This window comes from Lissotriton helveticus, chromosome 5_1, assembly GCF_964261635.1.
Source record: "Lissotriton helveticus chromosome 5_1, aLisHel1.1, whole genome shotgun sequence".
NCBI classification, from domain to species: Eukaryota; Metazoa; Chordata; class Amphibia; order Caudata; family Salamandridae; genus Lissotriton; species Lissotriton helveticus.
The window spans coordinates 680,078,766-680,102,120 of record NC_136065.1 but is presented as its reverse complement, the minus strand read 5'-3'; the positions used below and the strand labels follow the sequence as shown (position 1 = coordinate 680,102,120).

The 23,355-nt window shown below is 44.2% G+C and overlaps 1 protein-coding gene across 1 annotated transcript in view; it reads right to left on the bottom strand.

Annotated features, from left to right (window-relative positions):
• The window catches only part of PPA1 (inorganic pyrophosphatase 1), a 172,385-nt gene extending 149,984 nt beyond the window's left edge, over positions 1 to 22,401 (bottom strand). Inside the window, exon 1 of the mRNA XM_078643070.1 lies at positions 22,229 to 22,401. Within this exon, the coding sequence (XP_078499196.1) occupies positions 22,229 to 22,289 (61 nt within the window). The 5' untranslated portion in view covers positions 22,290 to 22,401. The remainder of the gene's footprint in view (positions 1 to 22,228) is intronic.
• Positions 22,402 to 23,355: the final 954 nt, after the last annotated feature.

Sequence of the window (23,355 nt, the reverse complement as noted above, 5' to 3'; positions counted from 1 at the left end):
TTCTTTATAGCCACAATAACTGGCAATGGCCATTCACCCCTTAGGCAGGCTACATTGTGGGCCCTTGAGTGTTCTGCAAGTTTTTGAAGCAGGGGCGGTTGTAAATGGACTACTGAAATGTGCTTTGTTATATTAGAGAGGCTATCCTTACCCACAGGATGTTGCTTCACACTGGGGCTGAGGCATGTGCTTTAAGAGCTCAGAGCTCCTCTCCACACTGCGCCAAATACTTAAAAAAAAAAAAAAAAGAAGAGCGATAGAGGAAAGACGGCAGCAAAAACGGGAGGGAGAGGTTGCGAGCACTGTCGGTCCACGTGCTCCGCTGCAAGGTCGGCGCAGGCTGGAGCCCGCTACCTGATTGGAAGAGATGGGGAGGCAGAGCAGAAAGAGTGGGATGGAGGGGCGGGGACAAGTTGTTCCCTGCGAAGACCGGAGCCAGCCCACAGCCAGGGCAGCAATGAGCCCACAGAGCTGGAGAGCCATGCAACACTTGATACTCCCTGTTTCAGTGGACCATTGGAGGAGTGAATGCCCCCGTGAGCCTCACATTCCTGAGACCTTGTGATTAGTTCTGTGTCACCGCCAGCTACTCAACAGCTGTGATTTCGACCGTAAACCGGTTTTTTAAAGGATTAGACTACACCAATTACTATCAACTACAAATGTAGCCTTCTTAGGGTCATTCAACATTTGAATTTACAGTCCTGAAGATGGTCTAGCACTATATAGACCGAAATGTCGACATTTACGCCTATTTCATCTGTGCATTCTTTCACTCAAGGATTTATTTTCTGTATAATCAGTCACAGTTTTCCTTTTGTACATATTATTTGGACTCTGATCACATTAGTGACAGTGAAACAACTATAGCAACAAAAAATCTCTAAATTATATATATATATATATATATATATTCACTGAAAAAACCATAGGTTATAGACCATATATAGTTAGGAATTAGCTATTACAAAACCTTGAAAATTCACTGAAAAAACCATAGGTTATAGACCATATATAGTTAGGAATTAGCATTTAAAAAAACCTTATTTTACTCACACAAAACCATTGAAATTCCATATATAGTTAGTTGCACTAACTATATATCGCGCACCCGCAATCCACTGCTGATCATGTCACATATTACATCATTCATGACATGGTCAGTGACATCACTGATGACATCACTGATGACATCTCAAATGACATCACTGATGACATCATCCAGTGACTGTGTGTTTCTGTAAAGTTTAAATATGTTTTAGATATTGAAGAATGAGTAGATGTATAACTGTCTGGACGAAGGATTTAGTAGGTGCATGACTGAATGTATGAGTGAGTGATTAAATGTGTCTCACTGAGTGCATGGGTTAGTGACTAAACTGTCTTAATTTGTGCATCATTATGTCTGTTGTTCTGTAAACTACTGCATGTGTTAATCAGTAGCTATATAATTAACTATATGGGTTATTGATTGATTGTCCAAGTATTTGTATGGAAGACTGAGTGTGTGTGTGGCTGGCTGGGAGGTGTGTGACTCTGTGCAGATCAATGTGTACTTGTATCAATGATTGTATAAGAAAGTAAGTATGTGTTACTATATGTTTGAAAATGTAAGGTGCTCTATGTTTAACTGTATAGACAAGAAAATGGAAGTGTGATTGATTCTTTACAGGACTGACTAGGTGTGTGAGTAACTCCATGGATGAGTGGCAGAGTGTGAGTGTCTGTATAGGTGTATGAGTGCATATGATAGTGTTGTAAAGATGAGTGATTGTATGTATGAATGATTGTATGGGTGAATGAGTGAATGTGTGTGTAGACGTAGGAATCAGTGAGTACGTATGTAGTAACTAGTATTGGTGTGTCAATGGTTTCAAAAATTATACTCTGTATTTAACACTGGGTGAAACAGAGGTTATATTAAAATGTGAGGAGATGCATTGTATTGTCACATGAATGATATCATCAGTGATGTGGTCATTGATGTCAAATGAGATGTCATCAGTGATGTCATTTGAGATGTCATCAGTGATGTCATCAGTGATGTCACTGACCATGTCATGAATGATGTAATATGTGACATGATCAGCAGTGGATTGCGGGTGCGCGATATATAGTTAGTGCAACTAACTATATATGGAATTTCAATGGTTTTGTGTGAGTAAAATAAGGTTTTTTAAATGCTAATTCCTAACTATATATGGTCTATAACCTATGGTTTTTTCAGTGAATTTCAATGGTTTTTTAATAGCAAATATCATAAGCTGTCGAATGTCAAGTACGTGGTAAGTGAAAACATTTTCGTGTTTATGCACACTGATCTGCTTTGAATGGTGCCCCCCCCCCTCATTTCTATTAGGAGTACTCTCTCTTTGCAGATAGTGAAAGGTAGTTAACGCAGGCCTTTGCCCCCGTTGTAATCCGTCGTGCCTGCTTCTCTCTCCATTTGATTGATTGTTATCCAAGTATTTACTGTTTTAGAATTAGTTCTCTTTGGTTCATTCTCTATTTACAAACAAACACAGAGTCGCAATACTCTGTTTAGTCTTTGCAGATAACGAAAAATCGTGTAAAAAAAAAAAGAAAAGGAATCGAGCAAAATCAGTAGGCCACTAATGGGATCTCTTTTTGACCTCGCTAAAATAGAAACATTAGGAACAACCCCTCATGACAAATACAAAACTAGTGAGATGAACTGAACTCCACACAATGATGGCTGCAAAACAGCTCGGCTCCGCCACCCACCCCGCCCAAAATAACGATAAAGAGCGGCTGCCATGATTGGTTGCGGAATGGCCACAACGGAGCTACGAAATGGTGCTGCTCTCATGCTAACCCCAGCTTCGGTCTGAAACATCCAGAAACACTGTAGACTACCAATTCGATCAGTTCCGGTAGCGCCCCAATGTAACCCGGTAGAGAAGAACTAGCCCTCCCCTCTTTGACTGATGGTTCTTGTTGCCTGTCCTTTCTGTTGTCATTTAACAGAACTATTTAGCCTGCTGAAAGGGGTTGTGTTCCGACCGCTGGTTGGTGGAGACATTTTGACTATATTCTGGACCTGCGTTGTCGCGTAATGCGTCATATGACGCGCCGCGTTAGCGCATCCGGAAGTCATCCGGGGCGCGCAGCGCGTAACGTAAGCATAACAAGTCATGTGACTTGTTAATAAAACTTTTCATTGGTTCATTTTAGTTTTCTTATTCTAATGATGAAAGCCTTGGTCATATCACCTAAAAATTACGCTTTTAATTACTTCCGAACATTATTTTCTCTTAAATATATGTTATAATGTTCCAGGCTAATGTACTTTCCCGGAAATTTTACAACTGTCCTGCAAGTAAAATATATTCTTTTTTCGAGAAAAAGAGCGTTTCTTCGTCCCATGACGGAGCCGTTGAGCAAAAGAGGGTCGACCTGCTGTCTTAGTCGCCGATACGCCTGAATATGAGATTCTTATCGATCACTTTATGTTGCAGGAATAGAAAACACAACAGCCCTTGACCATTTATCTTTACTGCGTTCCTTCGTATTATACCTTTTACCCTTCATGTAATTGGTCTGCTTTATTTCACTTGCCTTTTAATGATTCTAAAACAGTGACTATTATTAAAAACTTTACCAATGTATACACTACTACCATGTTTTCTTTTAAAAACCTTTGTGAAAATTTCATTATACAAATACGAGCCTATAACCACGTGGGCCTGCCACGGAGCAAACTGTAATCGTATATGATGAATAGACATTTACACTGTAGAGGAACGTAACGGGCGGGCCATTAGGTTGCAAAAACTAAGGTGTCTAACAGTTACGGAATCGGTGGACGTACATTTTATAATTAAAATACGACAGGGCCAGTTACAATAAAATTATCTAGATATACATTTGCGGGCAAGTACCATGGGTGACGTTAATTCGAATTTTCAACAGTACAGTAATCAATAACACATCAGAACTTAATATCAATAGGGATGTCGAAATATTCAATCAATTCTCGTCCCCGCCCGCCATGTGCTTCAAAACTGCATACGTATCTCGTGATTTCAAGGTTCTGCAACCAGTACACAACAAGGAGTTACGAGTCCCATTTATTCCGGCGCCATTTTGGGCGAGGACGGGCAGGTCCAGGATATAGTCAAAATGTCTCTACCAACCATCGACTATGATGATGTTCATATGCTGTATTTATTAGAGTAACACTCATCTGCCCACATGAAATTAATTTACCACAATCTAAACATGTCATTTTAATCTTTCCAAAGTTCTTCTAAATATTTGGGACCGTTTCCCTTGCCTCTGAAGCTCTCAGTGCCACTTCTTTGATGAATGTACTAGCAGGTCAGGGGTTCTCCTCCAAATCTCTCTTTTATGCAGCACTATAATTAATTGGTGCCACCTCTCCATATGACGATGCATGGTATAGTTACCACAACTATATATTTTTTCGGTTCCTCTGGAGAGTTCATCGTGGCAGATGAAGCGTGTAACATACCGGGCATTTACCTTTTTTTGCATGTACAGGAAAGGAAAAAAAAAAATCGAGCGTTCGAGTTCTTAGGTGTCCCAGGGCCATTTTAGTGGACCAGGCCCAAATCCAAAGAACAGCTATCTCACAGGCTAATGGGGCGACCCACGCCGAGTTTCAGCATTGTAGGATGACCACACAAGTACAGCAACTTGCTAGACATCACCTCGGTGCCATCCGGATCTCGGCGCCCCACTGCAGATGAAGTGCCTCTCAACTATGAAACCACCACGGTGACATCCGGATCTTGGCGCGTTGTGCTGCCTTCGGCCTATTCGCACATCGGTCCGCTACTGACGCCATCTCACAGGCTAATGGGGTGACCCACGCCGAGTTTCAGCATTGTAGGATGACCACACCAACTTGCTAGACATCACCTCGGTGCAATCCGAATCTTGGCATCTCAACGCCTAGTGGTATCTTCCATACAGAAAATATTGTTACGCTGCCTTTGGCCCCATTCGCACATCAGTCCGCAACTTAGACATCACCTCGATGCCATCCGGATCTTGGCATCTCAGCGCCTTGTGGTGTCAGTCAGAAAATATTGTTGCGCTGCCTTTGGCCCCATTCGCACATCAGTCCGCTACTGACACCATCTCACAGGCCAATAGGGCGCCCCACGCCGACTTTTACCATTGTACGATGGCCACACCAGTAGCACAACTTCCTAGACATCACCTCGGTGCCATCCGAATCTTGGCATCTCAACGCCTAGTGGTATCTTCCATACAGAAAATCTTGTTACGCTGCCTTTGGCCCCATTCGCACATCAGTCCGCAACTTAGACATCACCTCGGTGCCATCCGGATCTTGGCATCTCAGCGCCTTGTGGTGTATTCTCTTCAGAAAATATTGTTGAGCTGCCTTTGGCCCCATTCGCACATCCGTCCGCAACTTACACATCACCTCGGTGCCATCCGGATCTTGGCATCTCAGCGCCTTGTGGTGTCTTCTACTCCGAAAATATAGTAGAAAATATTGTTGCGCTGCCTTTGGCCCCATTCACACATCAGTCCGCTACTGACACAATCTCACAGGCCAACAGGGCGCCCCACGCCGACTTTTACCATTGTACGATGGCCACACCAGTGCCACAACTTGCTAGACACCACCTCGGTGCCATCCGGATCTTGGCATCTCAGCGCCTTGTGGTGTCTTCAAATCAGAAAATATTGTTGCGCTGCCTTTGGCCCCATTCGCACATCGGTCCGCTACTGACGCCATCTCACAGGCCAACGGGGCGCCCCACGCCGACTTTCAACATTGTAGGATGGCCACAGAAGTGCGACAACTTACTAGACACCACCTCGGTGCCATCCGGATCTTGGCGCGTTGTGCTGCCTTCGACCTATTCGCACATCGGTCCGCTACTGACGCAAACTCACAGGCCAACGGGGCGCCCCACGCCGACTTTCAGCATTGTAGGATGGCCACACCAGTGCGGCAACTTACTAGACACCACCTCGGTGCCATCCGGATCTTGGCGCGTTGTGCTGCCTTCGGCCTATTCGCACATCGGTCCGCTACTGACGCAAACTCACAGGCCAACGGGGCGCCCCACGCCGACTTTCAGCATTGTTGGATGGCCACACCAGTGCGACAACTTACTAGACACCACCTCGGTGCCATCCGGATCTTGGCGCGTTGTGCTGCCTTCGGCCTATTCGCACATCGGTCCGCTACTGACGCAAACTCACAGGCCAACGGGGCGCCCCACGCCGACTTTCAGCATTGTTGGATGGCCACACCAGTGCGGCAACTTACTAGACACCACCTCGGTGCCATCCGGATCTTGGCGCGTTGTGCTGCCTTCGGCCTATTCGCACATCGGTCCGCTACTGACGCAAACTCACAGGCCAACGGGGCGCCCCACGCCGACTTTCAGCATTGTTGGATGGCCACACCAGTGCGACAACTTACTAGACACCACCTCGGTGCCATCCGGATCTTGGCGCGTTGTGCTGCCTTCGGCCTATTCGCACATCGGTCCGCTACTGACGCAAACTCACAGGCCAACGGGGCGCCCCACGCCGACTTTCAGCATTGTAGGATGGCCACACCAGTGCTGCAACTTGCTGGACACCACCTCGGTGCCATCCAGATCTTGGCGCGTTGTGTTGCCTTCGGCCTATTCGCACATCGGTCCGCTACTGACGCCGCCTCACGTGCCAACGTATTTTCTCCTAATTTTACACCCTATGCCGCATAACAGGTCATGTGACTTGTTTATAAAACTTTTCATTGGTTCATTTTACTTTTGGTTTCCTAATGATGGAAGGCTTGATCATGTGACCTAAAAACAACACTTTTCATAGGATGAAAACTTTTTTTTTTCCCCAAACGATGAAAGCCCCACCTTGTTTCTGGATGTTTCAGACTGAAGCTGGGGTCAGCATGAAAGCACCACCATCTCGTAGCTCAGTCGTGGTCATTCCGCGAGCAATCATGGCAGCCGCTCCCCACCAGAAGCCTGCAGGAGTCGGAGCCCCCAAAACTTTTGATGAATTCTCAAGGCGGAGGGGACGCTTTCGAGAATGAGGTCCAAGACCTAGCAGACAAGCGTCCGATTTCCAAGGTGTCCCAGGGCCATTTCAGTGGACCAGGCCCAAAAAGGAAACAGCCTGCCGCCATTTTGAGAGTCCTGTGACAGCCGCCTATCGCTGCACCGCAAGAGTGGGCGCAACTCAGCTGAATTGCGGCTTTTGACACAGTGGACCAAAAACGGACGGAATGGCAACTGAAACGGTAAAGGGGCGCCCCACTACAACAGATGACACTCCACCTGGAGAGGCCCGTTCACGCCGCCTCCCCCGGGGCGCTCCACGCCGTTATTCGGAGCAGCATTGTAGGATACCAAAACCAGTGCGGCAACTTACTGGACATCACCTTGGTGCCATCGTTCTGCTGCCTTGGAACTATTCGCGCAACAGTTTGCTACTGATGACCCACCCCCCGCGACGCCCCATGCCGTTATTTGCTGGGTGGCAACTTACTAGACATCACTTTCGTGTCATCTAGATTTCAACGCGTTCTGCTGCCTTGGAACTATTCGCACAACAGTTTGCTACTGATGACCCACCCCCCGCGACGCCCCACGCCGGAAATCTGGACGTTGTGCTGCGTTGGGACTATTCGCACAGCCGACCGCTACTTCGTTGTTTTTCCCTAAAAATGTTTATATGTTATTACTATTTTTGTTTTCTTGTATATATTTATAAATTATTAAAGTTTTATAATCTTACTACTTTGTCGGAGTGCTATATATTTTTAATGTGACACATAATTGTAAAAACTTTGATGTACAAACAGTCATCCCTGGAATCTTCCGCTTCAGGCTCGGTCCCCTCCCCAATCACAATACAGGATGGTTTTCAGATAATAGCAACGCTTCTGCTGTGACGAATCTCATCGAGTGTGGGCCTTGATCTACTATAACTCCTTTGAAGAGGGGTGATTCTTTACAGCTGTGGCCATAAACTACATCTGCAGGGCTAGCTGATACCCTAGGACCAGCCTGGACAATCGGACACAGAGGAAAAGGAGTGTCAGAGGGTGCGGTAGTGAATAGGGCGAAAGGGAGGTGTCGGGCGGGCACAGGGTGTGATTCTCAGGGAACAGCAGCGCAGATGGGGGAGGTTTATTACCCATGCATAAGACAGAGAGCGGGGGTGACCACTGCCTGGGGGAGATGTTTGCGAGGGTGGGGAGCCATGCTAAGGATCGACAGCGTGCACAGAGTGGGTCTGGTCAAGGCATCTAAAATGGCTGCCGTGCACGACAAAAGTGTGGCATTTGAAAAAAGACAAGATGGCGCAGACAATGTTTTTCAACACTTCCTGATTTCCTTCGAATCGAACGTTAACAGACGTTGGGGCATATTACCAAAGTTAAGCGATATTTATCCCTAACGATGCTTAGCAACGATTTTTTTACCGTCAGAAATTATCGCAGATAAACCTTGCTATTATCAAGGTTTATCGGAAATACGATAAAAAACGACCGCAATGCATTAATATCGCTGAAAACTCAGCGATATTCATGCATTACCGAGCTAATGCTCTTAGCCATGTTATCCACCTCCCATTGGATAACATGGCTAAGAACTGCTCAGGGCAGGTGGTAGCTTTTAGAGATATTCGCCCTTATCTCGAATATTTCCAAAAGTTGATAATAGGATATAGCGATGTTAGCGACTGTTTCCAGTCGCTAACATCTTGGCATGCCCACTTTGCATGTCATTAGTGATAAATATCACTCACATGCAAAGTGGGGCCCAAGATGGTCGCTATCTTCTACTAGCCGTCGCTAACTGGTGTTAGCAACAGCTAGGTAATACACATATAATTTTATCTCCGCGAAGCGGAGCGCTGTTACAGATATATATCTTGTTTCTGAACGTTAATTTCTCAAAATGCACTGAAGCACATATATTGAGACCTAGCAAAGGCACATCGGGCTACCAGTCCCTACAATTTTGCCAAGTTTCGTGCAAATCCATTCAGCTGTTCGATCCTACCGAGAGACAAGATGGCGGCCGCTACGGACTGTTTGGAATGTTTACAGACACCGGAGAGCCAATCAGCTTCGCTTCGCAAAGCTCCGTAACGCGAAAAGTACGCGAAGCGGTGCGCTGTTACAGATATATACCTTTTTTTGAACGTTAATTTCTCAAAATCCACTGGAGCACATATATTGAGATCTAGCAAAGGCACATCGGGCTACCAGTCCCTACAATTTTGCCAAGTTTCGTGCAAATCCATTCAGCTGTTCGATTATTATTATTTTTATTTTTTTTTGCCCCGCGGGGCCCTTTTAAAACCTCCACATCAAACCTAGGGGGTGAGCGACAATGTACTATGCCCCCTTATGGTCATTTGCCCCTTCGCTTCGGCCTCCTCTTGTCTCTCGATCCTACCGAGAGACAAGATGGCGGCCGCTACGGACTGTTTGGAATGTTGACAGACGCCGGAGAACCAATCAGCTTCGCTTCACAAAGCTCCGTTGCGCGAAAAGTCCGCGAACCAGAGCGCTGCCCGGTCCGCTGTTACAGATATATATCTTTTTTTAAACGTTAATTTCTCAAAATCCACTGGAGCACATATATTGAGACCTACAAAAGGCACATCGGGCTACCAGTCCCTACAATTTTGCCAAGTTTCGTGCAAATCCATTCAGCCGTTCGGGCTAAAAGTGAGGCCAACCGCCCTATGGAAAACTCAATGTTTTGGGACCCCCCTTTTTTCTCGGCCCCCACTGGACGAACCCCCCCCAAATTTTCAAGGGCTGCTCAGAAACAAAATGTGCCATTTTCCTGAAAATTTCAGCCAATTCCGTCCACAAACGCCAAAGTTATTAGACATAGAATTTTCAAAAAACCCATAGAGAAAAAATCCTAACTATATATACCTACTGGCGACCGCCAGTAGGTAATATATATATATATATAAATAAAACGTGATCAAGACCGGGGCGACCCGGTCGAATCGCGTCATGCTGTAGTGGTCTAATTGAAAATAAACGCACCCATGAGGGTATCCAGGTGCTGAGGGTTTAACCCGTCGCATGCACGCGTTGGCCAGCGGCTATCGCGAGCACTGCCTCGGTAGTGATGCGCATGTCTGTTGGCTGACGCAGCCCCGCCCACTCAATAAAACTCCCGCACCGCAGCAGAATTCGCGCAGCGGTTAAGGAGTTTAGCTGCTGCAGAGGGCTGAGTTGAACAGCTAGGTCTGGAGTGCCTTCTGGAATTCTAGGAGAGAGCAGGAGGTCGGGAGGTGAAGGGGGAGGTCGCATACATGCCAAACCCTCCCAATTCAGGAAGGAGTCTACAGATTTCAACCCTAGTCTACCTCCTCATGATTCATGCATGCAAAAACCTGATTCTATGGCAGGACCGGAGGCTTCAGATTATGCTTTCTCAATTTCAAAGTCCCTTGCTCACTGCACCATCAGGATTCAAGCAAGCCGGGCCAAAGACGGCTGTAATGCCAGAAACCGGTCCCCGGAAGCTTGTTTCCTTTCCAGTGAAGAATTGGCTTGGTAGTTTGGTCTGCCCTGTTCCCATGATGCACTGGGCCAGGGACAGACTAATTTGCATATAGCCAGGTTCTGAACTGGGATGGTGCAGTGAGCTAAAAAACGGTGATGGATCAAGCCCTGATCTGTTGACTGGGTAGCAGTGTTCTGATTAACTCAGATACTCTGTCCATCACCACCCCCTTTTTGTAATTATTTTGGCCACCATGAGTGTGGAAGGGTATGCTCAGACATGAGTCCCTTGCTCACTGCACCATCAGGATTCAAGCAAGCCGGGCCGAAGACGGCTGTAATGCCAGAAACCGGTCCCCGGAAGCTTGTTTCCTTTCCAGTGAAGAATTGGCTTGGTAGTTTGGTCTGCCCTGTTCCCATGATGCACTGGGCCAGGGACAGACTAATTTGCATATAGCCAGGTTCTGAACTGGGATGGTGCAGTGAGCTAAAAAACGGTGATGGATCAAGCCCTGATCTGTTGATTGGGTAGAAGTGTTCTGATTAACTCAGATACTCTGTCCATCACCACCCCCTTTTTGTAATTATTCTCAATTTCTTGAGGCTTTGAACTACGCCTCCTCAAACAACCAATAGTAACACAATACAGTATACAAAACAGTGAGGCACCATCTTGGCTTCCACTTTCTTTGCTGCTCCACAGTGAAGATTAGTGCCTCACTATTTTGTGCTTTATATCCTGTGTACTTCTTATAATGCTTTATGAATATTTAATGCCTCGTGATGCCGTAAATGCATGCTTTATTTTTTAAAGGAGTTCGTGATATCCGTTGCGCTGTGCACAAACTCACCCCTTTGTGCAGTTTATTCTCAGCGCATGCTGTGCTGTATCAACCCATCTTTTTTATTAATTTTCCTTTGTGTTTCTTGACCGCTAGCTTTCCCACGGTCTGCTTCAGCTTTATCCGCCTTCGGCGTGCTGCTGGGGATTGCCTCCCCCTGGGGGCAAGATGCATGCCAGATCCCGATCGAGAACCCTGCGTGTGTCTTGGGAACCTGCACACGTTAGTGCAAGCGTGCGGCCCCGATCGTGTGACCTGGGTCTGACGCCTCTCCTGGGCTGAATCAGGGAACACCACGCAGCAGGCAGAAAGTGGAACCTGTGCTGGGCCGTGTTAAAGATAGCGTTTTTGGTGATTTACACTTGGAAGCTTGACTAATTAACCCCCGCAAGCCCAGATTTGGCTATTTCTAATTTTTGGAAACCCTGAGACTGATTAAGCAGTCAGGGTTTACACCGTCCATTAGTCCAATCGGCCAGAGGGATAATTGGCACCTGTGTGGCCCACTCTGTACATATTATTTGGACTCTGTGATCACATTAGTGACAATGAAACAACTATAGCAACAAAAATATCTCTAAATCTCATAATAATATATATATATATATATATATATATATATATATATATATATATATATATATATATATATATATATATATATATACACATATACATATATACATACATACATACATACATACATACATACACATATATATATTACCTACTGGCGGTCGCCAGTAGGTAGTTATAGTTAGGATTGTTTTCCATAGGAAATCCGCAACATTCTATTGGGAATAACTTTGGCGCCGGTGGACGAACCTTCGCGAATTTCTCAAAGAAGATGGCCCGCTCCGCTCTGCTTCTTCCCTGAAAGTTTGGGGGGGGGATTAGTCAAGCGGGGGCCGAGATAAAAGGGGGGTCCCAAAACGTGTTTTCCCCGATTTTCGCGGGGGAGCGCCCGGTACGCGCACCGGGGAGCGTACCATGGGGAAAACCCAGTGAAACAGTAAAATAATAATTTAAGCCACTGCTCTTTTCTTACCCTTCCACACCCCAGTTCCTTTACTACATTTTCTTCGCATATCTACATTTCCCATGTTCACTCTCCTTCTCCTCACTCTCCTTCCCCACACTCACCTTCTTTCAGTCCCCCTAGTTCACTTCCCTTCTCCTCTCGTCCCTTTCTGTGCTTTCTCACTCATTTTCTTCTCGTTTATCAATGCACTTCACTTCACTTACTCTTTTTCATTTTTTAAGAACACAGCTCTTTGATGAGAATTGGAGGTAGTTCTGAAAAGAACTTTTTTTCTTCTTCTTTTTTTTAGAACAAAAACAAAAACAGTGAATGGGAAACTGCTCAACAGGAGCAAAAAAACAAAAAATTAGGGCTGGGAACGGCAGCGATGGTTATCCAATGCTCGAATCATGAGCAGAACACTTTGTTCCCCATAGCAAAGTAACTTATCGCAATATCTGCATTTAATAACGCCTTTATTAAAAGCAGGCTGGATGTTGGGAATCTGTTCTTGTGATTGCTCCCTCCCTGATGCAGTTTGTCCTCCGGTTGAAGTAGAGGCCCCATCACTGGGAGCCTCTCATGCCAGAGCCCTGACACTCTCCCGGGCAAAGTTCTGGGGGTGCCTCCTCGCGACATGTCGAATCATCGTCGAGTTTCCAAATGAATACTTCTTTCTGGGGTCACCCCGTGACAGGACAGTTTTACAAAAACTGCACTCCACCTTTGGAGCATTAACTTTTTTCTGATCAGGTGGAATGGAAAAAAACTTCCATATGAAGTGTTCTTTTTATTTTCGGCTGAGGAACCTCTTCTTCCAGAAATCCCTCTGACTCATCTTCACTGCTGGATGCTCTAGCAGCCATGGTAATGCAAGATATTAATTCAGCAAAGAGCCAACAGCAAAAAGAGAGGTCTTGCAGTCACAAAAGTGAAAGAAGTAGTGAAGGAAATGGGTGGGGATTTCATTCCTTCTTAAAAAAAAAAAAAAAAAAAAAAAAACTGTTAGCAACCAATGAAAAGAGTTATTTTCAGGTCACATGACCCGACGAGCTTACGCTACGCGCCCCGGTGCGTGCCCGGGGGCGCGCCCCGAGGCGCGCCCGGCAGTGCTTACGTTGCGCGATCGTATGCGTTTACGCCGTGCGTCATGAAACGCATAACGCGGCTACGCGATACGTCACGATGTTGTTTTCGTTCGCGGCAATAGCGCTAACGGGACGCTCACCGGTACGCGCTCCGGTGCGCGCCGCAACACTGCGCTTGCCTGTGCGCTCACCGGTACGCGCACCGGGAGCGCACCAAGGCAAAAAAATAAAAAAGGGAAAAATATACATTAAAAAAATAGTATTACATAAATATACAATATAGGATTCATTATAAAAAATATTACATTTCACACCTACAGAGATTTTCTATTAAAAAGCCTTTGAAATTCACTGAAAAAAACATAGGTTTGAGGCCCTATATATAGTTAGGAATTAGCATTTACAAAACCTATGAAATTCACTGAAAAAAACCATAGGTTTCACACCAGTTATAGTTAGGAATTAGCATTTAAACAAACCTATTAAATTTACTGAAAAAACCATAGGTTTCACACCAGTTATAGTTAGCTGGAAATTTTACTCGCATAAAACCATTGAAATTCCCACGTTATAGTTAGTTGGACTCACTATAACTTGCGCGTGCAATGCACTGCTGATGACGTCATATTACATCACTCATGACATGGTCAGTGACATCACTCATGACATCACTGATGACACCATCCTTGTGACAGTGACAGACCTCCTTTCACTGTAATGTAACCCTTGAAACACATATTCAATAATAGAAACTAAAATTTTCAAAAAAATGGAGATACCATACCAGTTACAACAACCAATTCAATAATTCCACCATCTATATACACATCCACTCATTCACCAACAGTTCTATATAGTCACTCATACATATACTCACTCATCATATGTAGTGATACACCTATACATCCTGTTACACTCCGACAGTCATCCAAAAGATACTCTCGCACATACTCACACATGCAAATAAACTATTAAACATCCACTTATTTGCATATACAGCTATACACACACTACCACCTTACTTCTAAGGAAACTTACACATACTTACTCTCTTAAACAATCACTTATAGAAACACATACTAATTTAAACAGGAACTCTTACAATCCCTCACTCTGACATATACTCACTTATATACATCAATATTCACATATACTAGATTAAAACATATGTAGTTACTGATAAAGACACTAGTGAGACAGTCATTCACTCACTAACACACACATATACACACTCATCCACCCATACAGTCCTGCACATATGCGGTCTTCAAAGCACATACAAAGAGAGAGTCAGTCATTCATGCATCTATGTGCTAAGTAATACCCCCACCAAACCATACAAACACTCATACTGATGCTAAGAAAAACATCTAATAACCCATATACATACACATGTAGCTACTCACCAACCCATGCAGCCACTAATACACAAAGTGAAACACTAATACATATATTTAAATATTTAAACATTACTCTCTAATATATGTATTCACTATGATACACTTAATAAACCAGTTAACCTATCAAATTTTTTTTTAACCCCTTCGATGCTGATGACGGAACGGTTCCGTCATCAGCGTCGGTTGAGCTGTGCTGATGACGGAACCGTTCCGTCATGACTCCGCCCGCGCAAGGCGGAGTCAGCATGGGCGGGGAATTCGCGCCGCACGCATGCGGTTAAAAAACATCCATGTAAACACTTATTTAAACATTTATTCTTCCATCAACTTTTACATATACATATATAACACATTTATTTTTTTAAAGACACACATTCACTGGATGGTGTAATCAGTGATGTCATGAGTGATGTCACTGACCATGTCATGAGTGATGTAATATGTGACATCAGCAGTGCATTGCACGCACAAGTTATAGGGAGTCCAACTAACTATAACATGGGAATTTCAATGGTTTTATGCGGGTAAAATTTCCAGCTAACTATAACTGGTGTGAAACCTATGGTTTTTTCAGTGAATTTAATAGGTTGTTTAAATGCTAATTCCTAACTATAACTGGTGTGAAACCTATGTTTTTTTCAGTGAATATATATATATATATATATATAAAATGTGATCATGCTGTGGTGGTCCAATTGAAAATAAGCGCACCCTATTCCATAAGCTTCTGTGGTCTGTACCGGGTTCTTTTCTCGCTCCATGTGGGCTATTGGATCTTGCCGACAGGATTTGCTAATATATATAACATTTTTGTACCCTTTAATATTATTGCAATATAAATTTATGTTTTAAGAAGCATACATCCGTTTGCAGTTTTTTTTTTTGCAGATCTGTTCACGTTGAAATAAGTAATCCAGCTTTGGAAATAACTTTCTGTAAGCTACTGTATAGAGCTTACCACTGATGACTGATAAAAACATGAAAATAAGTAGAGAAAAGAATCCCTTGTAGGCACGGTTAGCCGTTTATACGTTACTTACTCAAGCCTCTAAGGGTCTAGTGGGTTTCCAACTTTTCCCTTTCCTAGAGGAGATATAGCATGCCTCGCAGGGCAGCGCATGCATGCTGCTAGGCTCGACCGAAAAAGGGCACCTACACTAACAGTGATACAGTACTATACAATGGCAGATGTGCATTATAAAATGCTCCTGAAATTCTGATGCGAACACCCTCCGGGCACAATCGTCAAAATGGCTGTGGTATGATGAAAAATTTATGAATTAAGAGCATCAAACTAGGAGTCATTTCTTGTACTGATAAATGGAATAACTTAAAAGCATGTCTTCTTAAGAGATCTATCCAACTCTTGGAAAGTGCTCAAAGTACTGCCAGCTGTCATGTTGCCTGGTTGACGGAAAAGCCTAGTGCAGGCAGAAGCCAATGAAGATACTAAAGAAAGGCCACTATTTGATTACATGTAACCTGTTTGTGCTATAAAGTGTTAGACCACACCATGGTGCAAGTCAAAACTGTATCTGATGATCTGCAATGTAGAGTATATGAATCAGCCATCAAAAGTAGACTTGAAGATTAAAGAAAAGTCTCCCTTCAACAGAACTGAAGAATGATTCTCTAACTTACGTTTGTAAAAGCTAACTTTTTTTTACAACTTGTGCCTGGCTCCCACTGTTGTGTCAAGCTCTCAACACTTGTGTTTACTATATCAGCACCTTGAGAGCTGGTGTTATACCAGCCCCATGGGAATTAAGCGAAAGTGATGAGCAAATTATGAAACAAGAAAAGGGACACAAAGTGAGGCATAGTGCAGTGTAACTTGAACTACTTTTTGGCTACTTGTCATTTTCACATATAATAATATAAAAGGAATGCGAAATGGTATGCAAAGTACAAAGATTAGGAATGAAAAGTATACTTATTCACGATATCCTACCGCAAATGTTATTCATCACTAATGATTTGGTCTTTGCTCCAAGCTTATGAAGAATATTTAACCCGTCCCGCCTTAACTTCAAAAGTAAAACAATGTTGGTTAAAAGATGTATGCACATGCAGTTTGTTGCCTCCGTGTGTACATTGATTGTCATAAATAGTGTGTATCTTCTATTTTGAGCACTTCAGTTATGTTTTATGTTCTTTAGTTTTATGCTTACTTTATGTACACACTTGGGCAATTAGGAGCACCCATTTCCATTAAGGAACAGCCCTGGAGAACAGTATTCTACATTACACGTTCATAACAGAATCATTTCACTAGGAACGACTGAGAAACTCAAGGCATAATTTCTTAAAAAGAAGTTAAATGTTTGGGATTTTCTCAGTACTGAGAATCTCCTCTTGGAATAACAGCTGCCCTGAAAACAGCGTGTCCAAAAGAACAGCAATTTACGCAGCTATACAACAAATTGTCAAAAAAAGTAGTAATTTTTAGGATGTATGACGTTACAACGCATACTTTTACCACGCCTACCATTACCAAGCAATTTTTACAACGCAGGATCCATTACAACGAAGTACCATTACCACGCATGTATTTACAACACATATACCTTTACAACGCATACAATTACAACGTAAGTATTGGTAAGTATATAATATTTTTTTTAGTTTAATTAAAATTAATATAATGTAATTTAATCAATTTAATCAATTTAATTTAAATTTAATTATATTTAATTTTTACCCTGTACCCTTTTACCCAAAAACCCAAAACTGACACTGAACCCTAAAAATACCCCTTTACCCAAAAACCCAAAACTGACCCTAAACCCTAAAAATACCTTTACCCAAAAACCCAAAACTAATCCTGAACCCTAAAAATACCCCTTTACCCAAAAACCCAAAACTGACCCTGAACCCTAAAAATACCCCTTTATCCAAAAACTGAAAACTGACCCTAAACCCTAAAAATACCCCTTTACCCAAAAACTGAAAACTGACCCTAAACCCTAAAAATACCCCTTTACCCAAAAACTGAAAACTGACCCTGAACCCTAAAAATACCCCTTTACCCAAAAACTGAAAACTGACCCTGAACCCTAAAAATACCCCTTTACCCAAAAACCCAAAACTGACCCTGAACCCTAAAAATACCCCTTTACCCAAAAACTGAAAACTGACCCTGAACCCTAAAAATACCCCTTTACCCAAAACTGACCCTGAACCCTAAAAATACCCCTTTACCCAAAAACCCAAATAATATTTTTAATAAAATAATATACTTACCAATACTTACGTTGTAATGGTATGCGTTGTAAAAGTACCTGCGTTGTAAATACATGCGTGGTAATGGTATGCGTTGTAATGGATCCTGCGTTGTAAAAAATGCGTGGTAATGGTAGGTCGTTGTAAAAGTTGCGTTGTAAAGGTTGTATACCTAATTTTTATTATGTTTAAATGTAATGTAATTATGTTAAAAGTGTTCACGATGCAGACAAATCCTCTTACCCTGTCCCTCAACCGGACACAGCAATATTGGCAGGCAGGGCTGGCGCTAGGCATGGGCAGTGTGGGCAGCTGCCCAGGGCCCCGCGCTCAGCCGACCAACAAGGGGCCTCGCACTTCTAAAGCTCCTGCCTTGGGCCTCACAGCTGTGATGTAGAGGCCACACAATCATGTGCATGCGCCTCAGGAAATATTAAGTGCAGGGACGCACTTCCCTGGGCCTCGCCACATTGCCATGACTGCGTGGGATGCACAAGGAAAGGGGCCTCACAGCTCTACACCTTAAGTAGTATGCTCGGGGAACAAAGGACCTCTCCCAGGCTAATCAGCTCCTGTGATTGGGGATCATGTCTCACACTGCCCATACAAAGGCAATGCAGGACACCCTAAATCGCGCACTTTCAACCCTTCAAAAGACAAGCGCCTCTCTTTCAGCCCTTGATGAGCTGTGAAATAGGTGCTTGTGGACAGCAGACAGGGACGCAGTGCAGCACACGAGGGGTCCCGTGCAAGGCAACTTCCTTAGAGCCTTTAGTGACCAGGATGCGAACAGCCTTAAATGAGTGCATGAAAGCTATTCCAATAACCTGTACTGAGGGTATGCCCTGTAAGGTTATTTCAAAGGGCTGTCACAAGGTCAAATCACTAAAGGAGGAACAAGGAGATTAGTAGTAGTATAGTAAGGAGATTACAAACAGTTGATTAAATTAGTAGAGCCAGGACTGTGACACTTCTACTGTTGTAAAGGCAATGCACAGGCCCACTGTAATTATGCAGCAGAGGACTGCCAAATTGTGTGGCAGGGTTCACTAAATCATGTGGTAAAAAATGTATGCAGTATATTTGATCATAGTATTACTCAATTCTTCCTTCATTTTATGCTTGTTAACACTGTTGGAGCACAGTCTGCCCCCATTAGTATCAATTCAACACCCAAACATAGTAATAAGAAAACAATAGGTGACCAGTGAACCTTTGACATGGGCCTTTCATTGCATGGCAACACGTTGCTGGGTTTTTAGTAACTTTTGAACTGTTAGAGCAAGTAACATTTTTTCATGCTATACATTTACCACTTTATTGCATTTAGGTGAATATACCATGTGACTGGGCACTTCTCTCCCAGGTAATATTTAAGGCCCGATTGCGACTTTGGCTGTCCTCCTGTGGAGCGCCACACCAGTGCTTCATGGTAGGACCGCCAAAGCCGTCCCCACTTTGCCTGCCAGATTACGACTGTAATCCTTGGCAGGCGGATGTGCTGCAGCGGTGTCTTAGAAAGGCACCGTCATGGGACTGCCGCTGTACGTTCCTGCAGGTAAGGAATGCTCCATGTCAAATTCCGTCCCGTGCAGGAACTGGGGGTGCAAAGATACAGGGAGGCAGAACGTGCCCCTCCCGCACGCACCCCCATGCACAGAGACACCAGGGGCCCTGTTAGGGCCCGGTTTGTTGCCTCACCACCAGGGTACATGGGTGGCAAGGAGCCAGTGCACCAAAGGTATTGCTGAGTTTTACTGTCCAGCATCGTTTACTTGCATCTAAGCACATACTTTGCCACTGGTCCCTTCTCCCATGTACCTCAGAGCCTTGACCTAGAGCTGTGAGGACCCGGAAAAGCCTATCCTTTCCTAGGCTTTAAAGCCTTGGTCTAGTGCTCAGAGTCCCAAGAAAGGTATCCTTCTGTCCTAGGCCTCCCAGCACTGGACCATGGCTCTGAGGGTTGTAGCTATAGACTGAATAGCAAATGCAGTGTCACTGTTGCCTTGTGGGGTTTTGGGGCCAATGTACTTACATTATGGCTGTATTTTACTGTCCATTCAGTAGACGGAAGAAATATGTACCTTGTTTGCCTCAGGGCTCAATGCACCACTGTTACGGCAGTTTCCCTTCCTCTCTCAACCATGTTCATCCACTGTCAGGTCTCGCATCACAGGACCATCATTGTGAGACCCATGATAGAGGCGTGGCTTATTAAAGTGCAGCAGGTGCCGTGAAAGTGGAACTGTAGGGTGTTAGGTCCCCTATGTACCTAGATTATGTCTGTTTTGTACAGGACTATGGCTGCGAGGTCCATGGAATGTGGCCCCACCCAGGGTCTTGGAATTAATAGTGCAGAAGGTGCAATGGCACTGGAGTCCGGGGTGCTTTGGACCATATTTACCAGAATTATGGATGTTGTATATCCATCTTAGGGAGTCAGGAGAGGCCTTCACTCCCCTGGACATCACAGCCATGGTCCAGTCTAGGGAGGCCCACCAAAAGAGGAAGGCAGTTTGCTGGATTGCTCTGCTTTTCTTTTAGATGTTTGCACTGCATACTAACGTGAGTTCCTGCAGGATATCGAACGTTTAACCCTTTTTGCTTGCCAAGAAACAGATTTAGACAAGTAGTCTAATCAATATGGTGTAAAAAACAAACCGTGTAGCCGATAAGCTTCTGGTGTGGACCTGGGCTTCTATGGGAATTCACAAGGGCATATTATCAAGCCCATTATCGCCACTTTAGCGGCAGTTTCCTGCCGATAAATGCGGCGATAATGTATCACCCTTTCTTGATAATATAGCCCCAAGTGTGTGTGGATGGTCTCTGCGTGCGTTTGTGTCTTGTGAATTAAGGCGAATCCAGTTATTTAAGAGGGCGGTCCGATAAAAGTGAATTAAGGGCAAACCATTTCATGAGGGTGATGCAGATTTGAAAAGCGGGTGACCCTACTGAATTCTTACAGTGCAGTGCTTCCCAAACTTTTTACAACCATCACCCAATTTTTAGAACATATAAAACTTTAGCGACCAACCCAGCTTTAATGGAAAAGAGAGGGCGATTTTTTTATGGAACAGCAGCATTGTGGGATCGACCACTTATTTATAAATACCACCTTTTCCATTAACATGGCCGCAAAATTTGCACAGACATACAGTTTCACTGATAAAACTATATCGAACACACAATTATGTGTTGAAATCAGGTTTCAGTGAATATTTATCATTTGCACAACATTAAGTAACATATCTGGATTTGTTTAGATCCTATTAAAAACCTTTTGTTTACACCATACTTCCAATTTACAAAAACAAATCTCCTTTTTACCTTTCCTAACTGCTGAATATGTACAGTTCATTTATAGGTATTTTAATTTTGTGGTGTGTTGAAGAAAATTACATTGCTTTCAAACTGCCTGTACCCCAGCAAGATTGTCACATAATCCACTTTATTATCTCTGACTGCAAAATGAAAGGAGTTTGTAGATACCAACCTCCCTGTTGAAAAAATAAGCAGCAATTTGTCATAAGACATAGCCTTAAATTGACTTTTTCTGCCTTTGTAGCGCAGCAAATGTGACAAGATAAATACATAACTTAAGTACATCAGTATTTCTTGCTTGGGTTTTTGCGACTTACCAAAATTGGATAGCGCCTCACAGTTTGGGAAGCACTGAAAGGGCGAGTGAATGGCAACAGTACTGTACAGTGGATGGCCAGAAAGAGAGGCAATGAAAACTTAAGTGTGGTCCAGCATTCGCCTATTACATTAGTGGGTCCTCTTCCCAGCAACGGAATAGAGAAACTCACAAGAACCCATGAAGGCTCAGACATAATGAGGTGTACGGCTGGCGCAGTTTTCCACTGGTGCAGAAGAATAAGTGAACCACGGCACGTGCAGCTCATAGAAGGAGTGTTGGTACGGCGATGGCGTTATGAGAGCTGGCTGAATAAACAAATGAGGGCATGTGGCGCTCAGTGAAAGAATGAAAGTCTGTGTAGCCTTATAGGACTGTGGGACAAGCGAATGAATGAATGGAAGTGGCACTGTGCAGGGTGGCAGGTATGAAGCGTGGTATAATGTCTGGCCCCAGCTCCAGATTCCCTCTCCCGCATGCTCGCTCGCGTACTCACTGAAAAAGATGCGGTGCTCCAGGCTGTTGGCGTCCCCGCGCGCCTCGGTTGTGTAGCTCATGGTGCCGGCAGACTGCGGGACTCACCTACTCACACGGCGCGGTTACAAGCAAAAGGAGCAGAGGACCAGACCGAGCAGCAAAAGAACTGAAGGGGCGGGGCATGGTAGGTAGGCCTCTCAAGGGGCGAGCCCTATAATGGGACTGGGGAGGGGCCTGAGAGGCTACTGGGGTTGATGCCCAGGGAGGCGCGGCCTACGTAAGGGCAGGTCCTCGGGATTTAGGCCAACCCTCTGAGAACTGTGAAACTCCGTAGCTGTATCAAGCCGATGACACATTGGTGACGGGTGGAGTAGGGGGTACCGACTGCGCATGTGCGCGCATGCCTCGTACGAACACTCTTTCGGTTTCGGGACGGAGTAGTCAAGGTTTTCTTTAGTCATGCCAGTTTTCGGAAGGTTACATCAGATCACTGACTTGCTTCTGAACCGACTCCCGCACCTCCCCATAATCATCTACAACTTAACTCCGTCAGCCCGTTTGTTGGGGAGGGGACGTTATTTAAAGTGCCTTTATCAAATCCCCTGTGCCTCCCACTCAGCCCAAGACCATTGTGTCTGCGACATAATCAAGGATGTCATTTCACTAAAATGCTAAAATGCTCCAGCGCCAGGGAACCTGCAAGGTGTCAGCCGCGCTTTATAAATATTTTAAATAAATAATTAAATAAATAAATAAAATGCTGGTATACCCGTTGACATAAGTGACATTACAGGAAGTGCTGTCATTCGAGGCTGAATGGTACCAGGAAGTGACATTAACCTTTAACGCTGATGACATATCAAAAGACATTTATATTCCATAATACGTGCATTATATTGATGTAACACACAATACTGATAAATGTATTTTTTAATATCTTTATTTTAATTGACATGATATGCTGGGGAACATTTAATTTTTCTGTTTGTCTTAAACATGAAAAATTCAATCAATCAAGCTAGATTTCGAAAGTATGAATAATCACCCATGAGGGTATCCAGGCACTGAGGGTTTAACCTGTTACGTGCGTGCGTCGGCCAACGGCTCTCGCGAGCACTACCTCGATAGTGCTGCGCATATCCATTG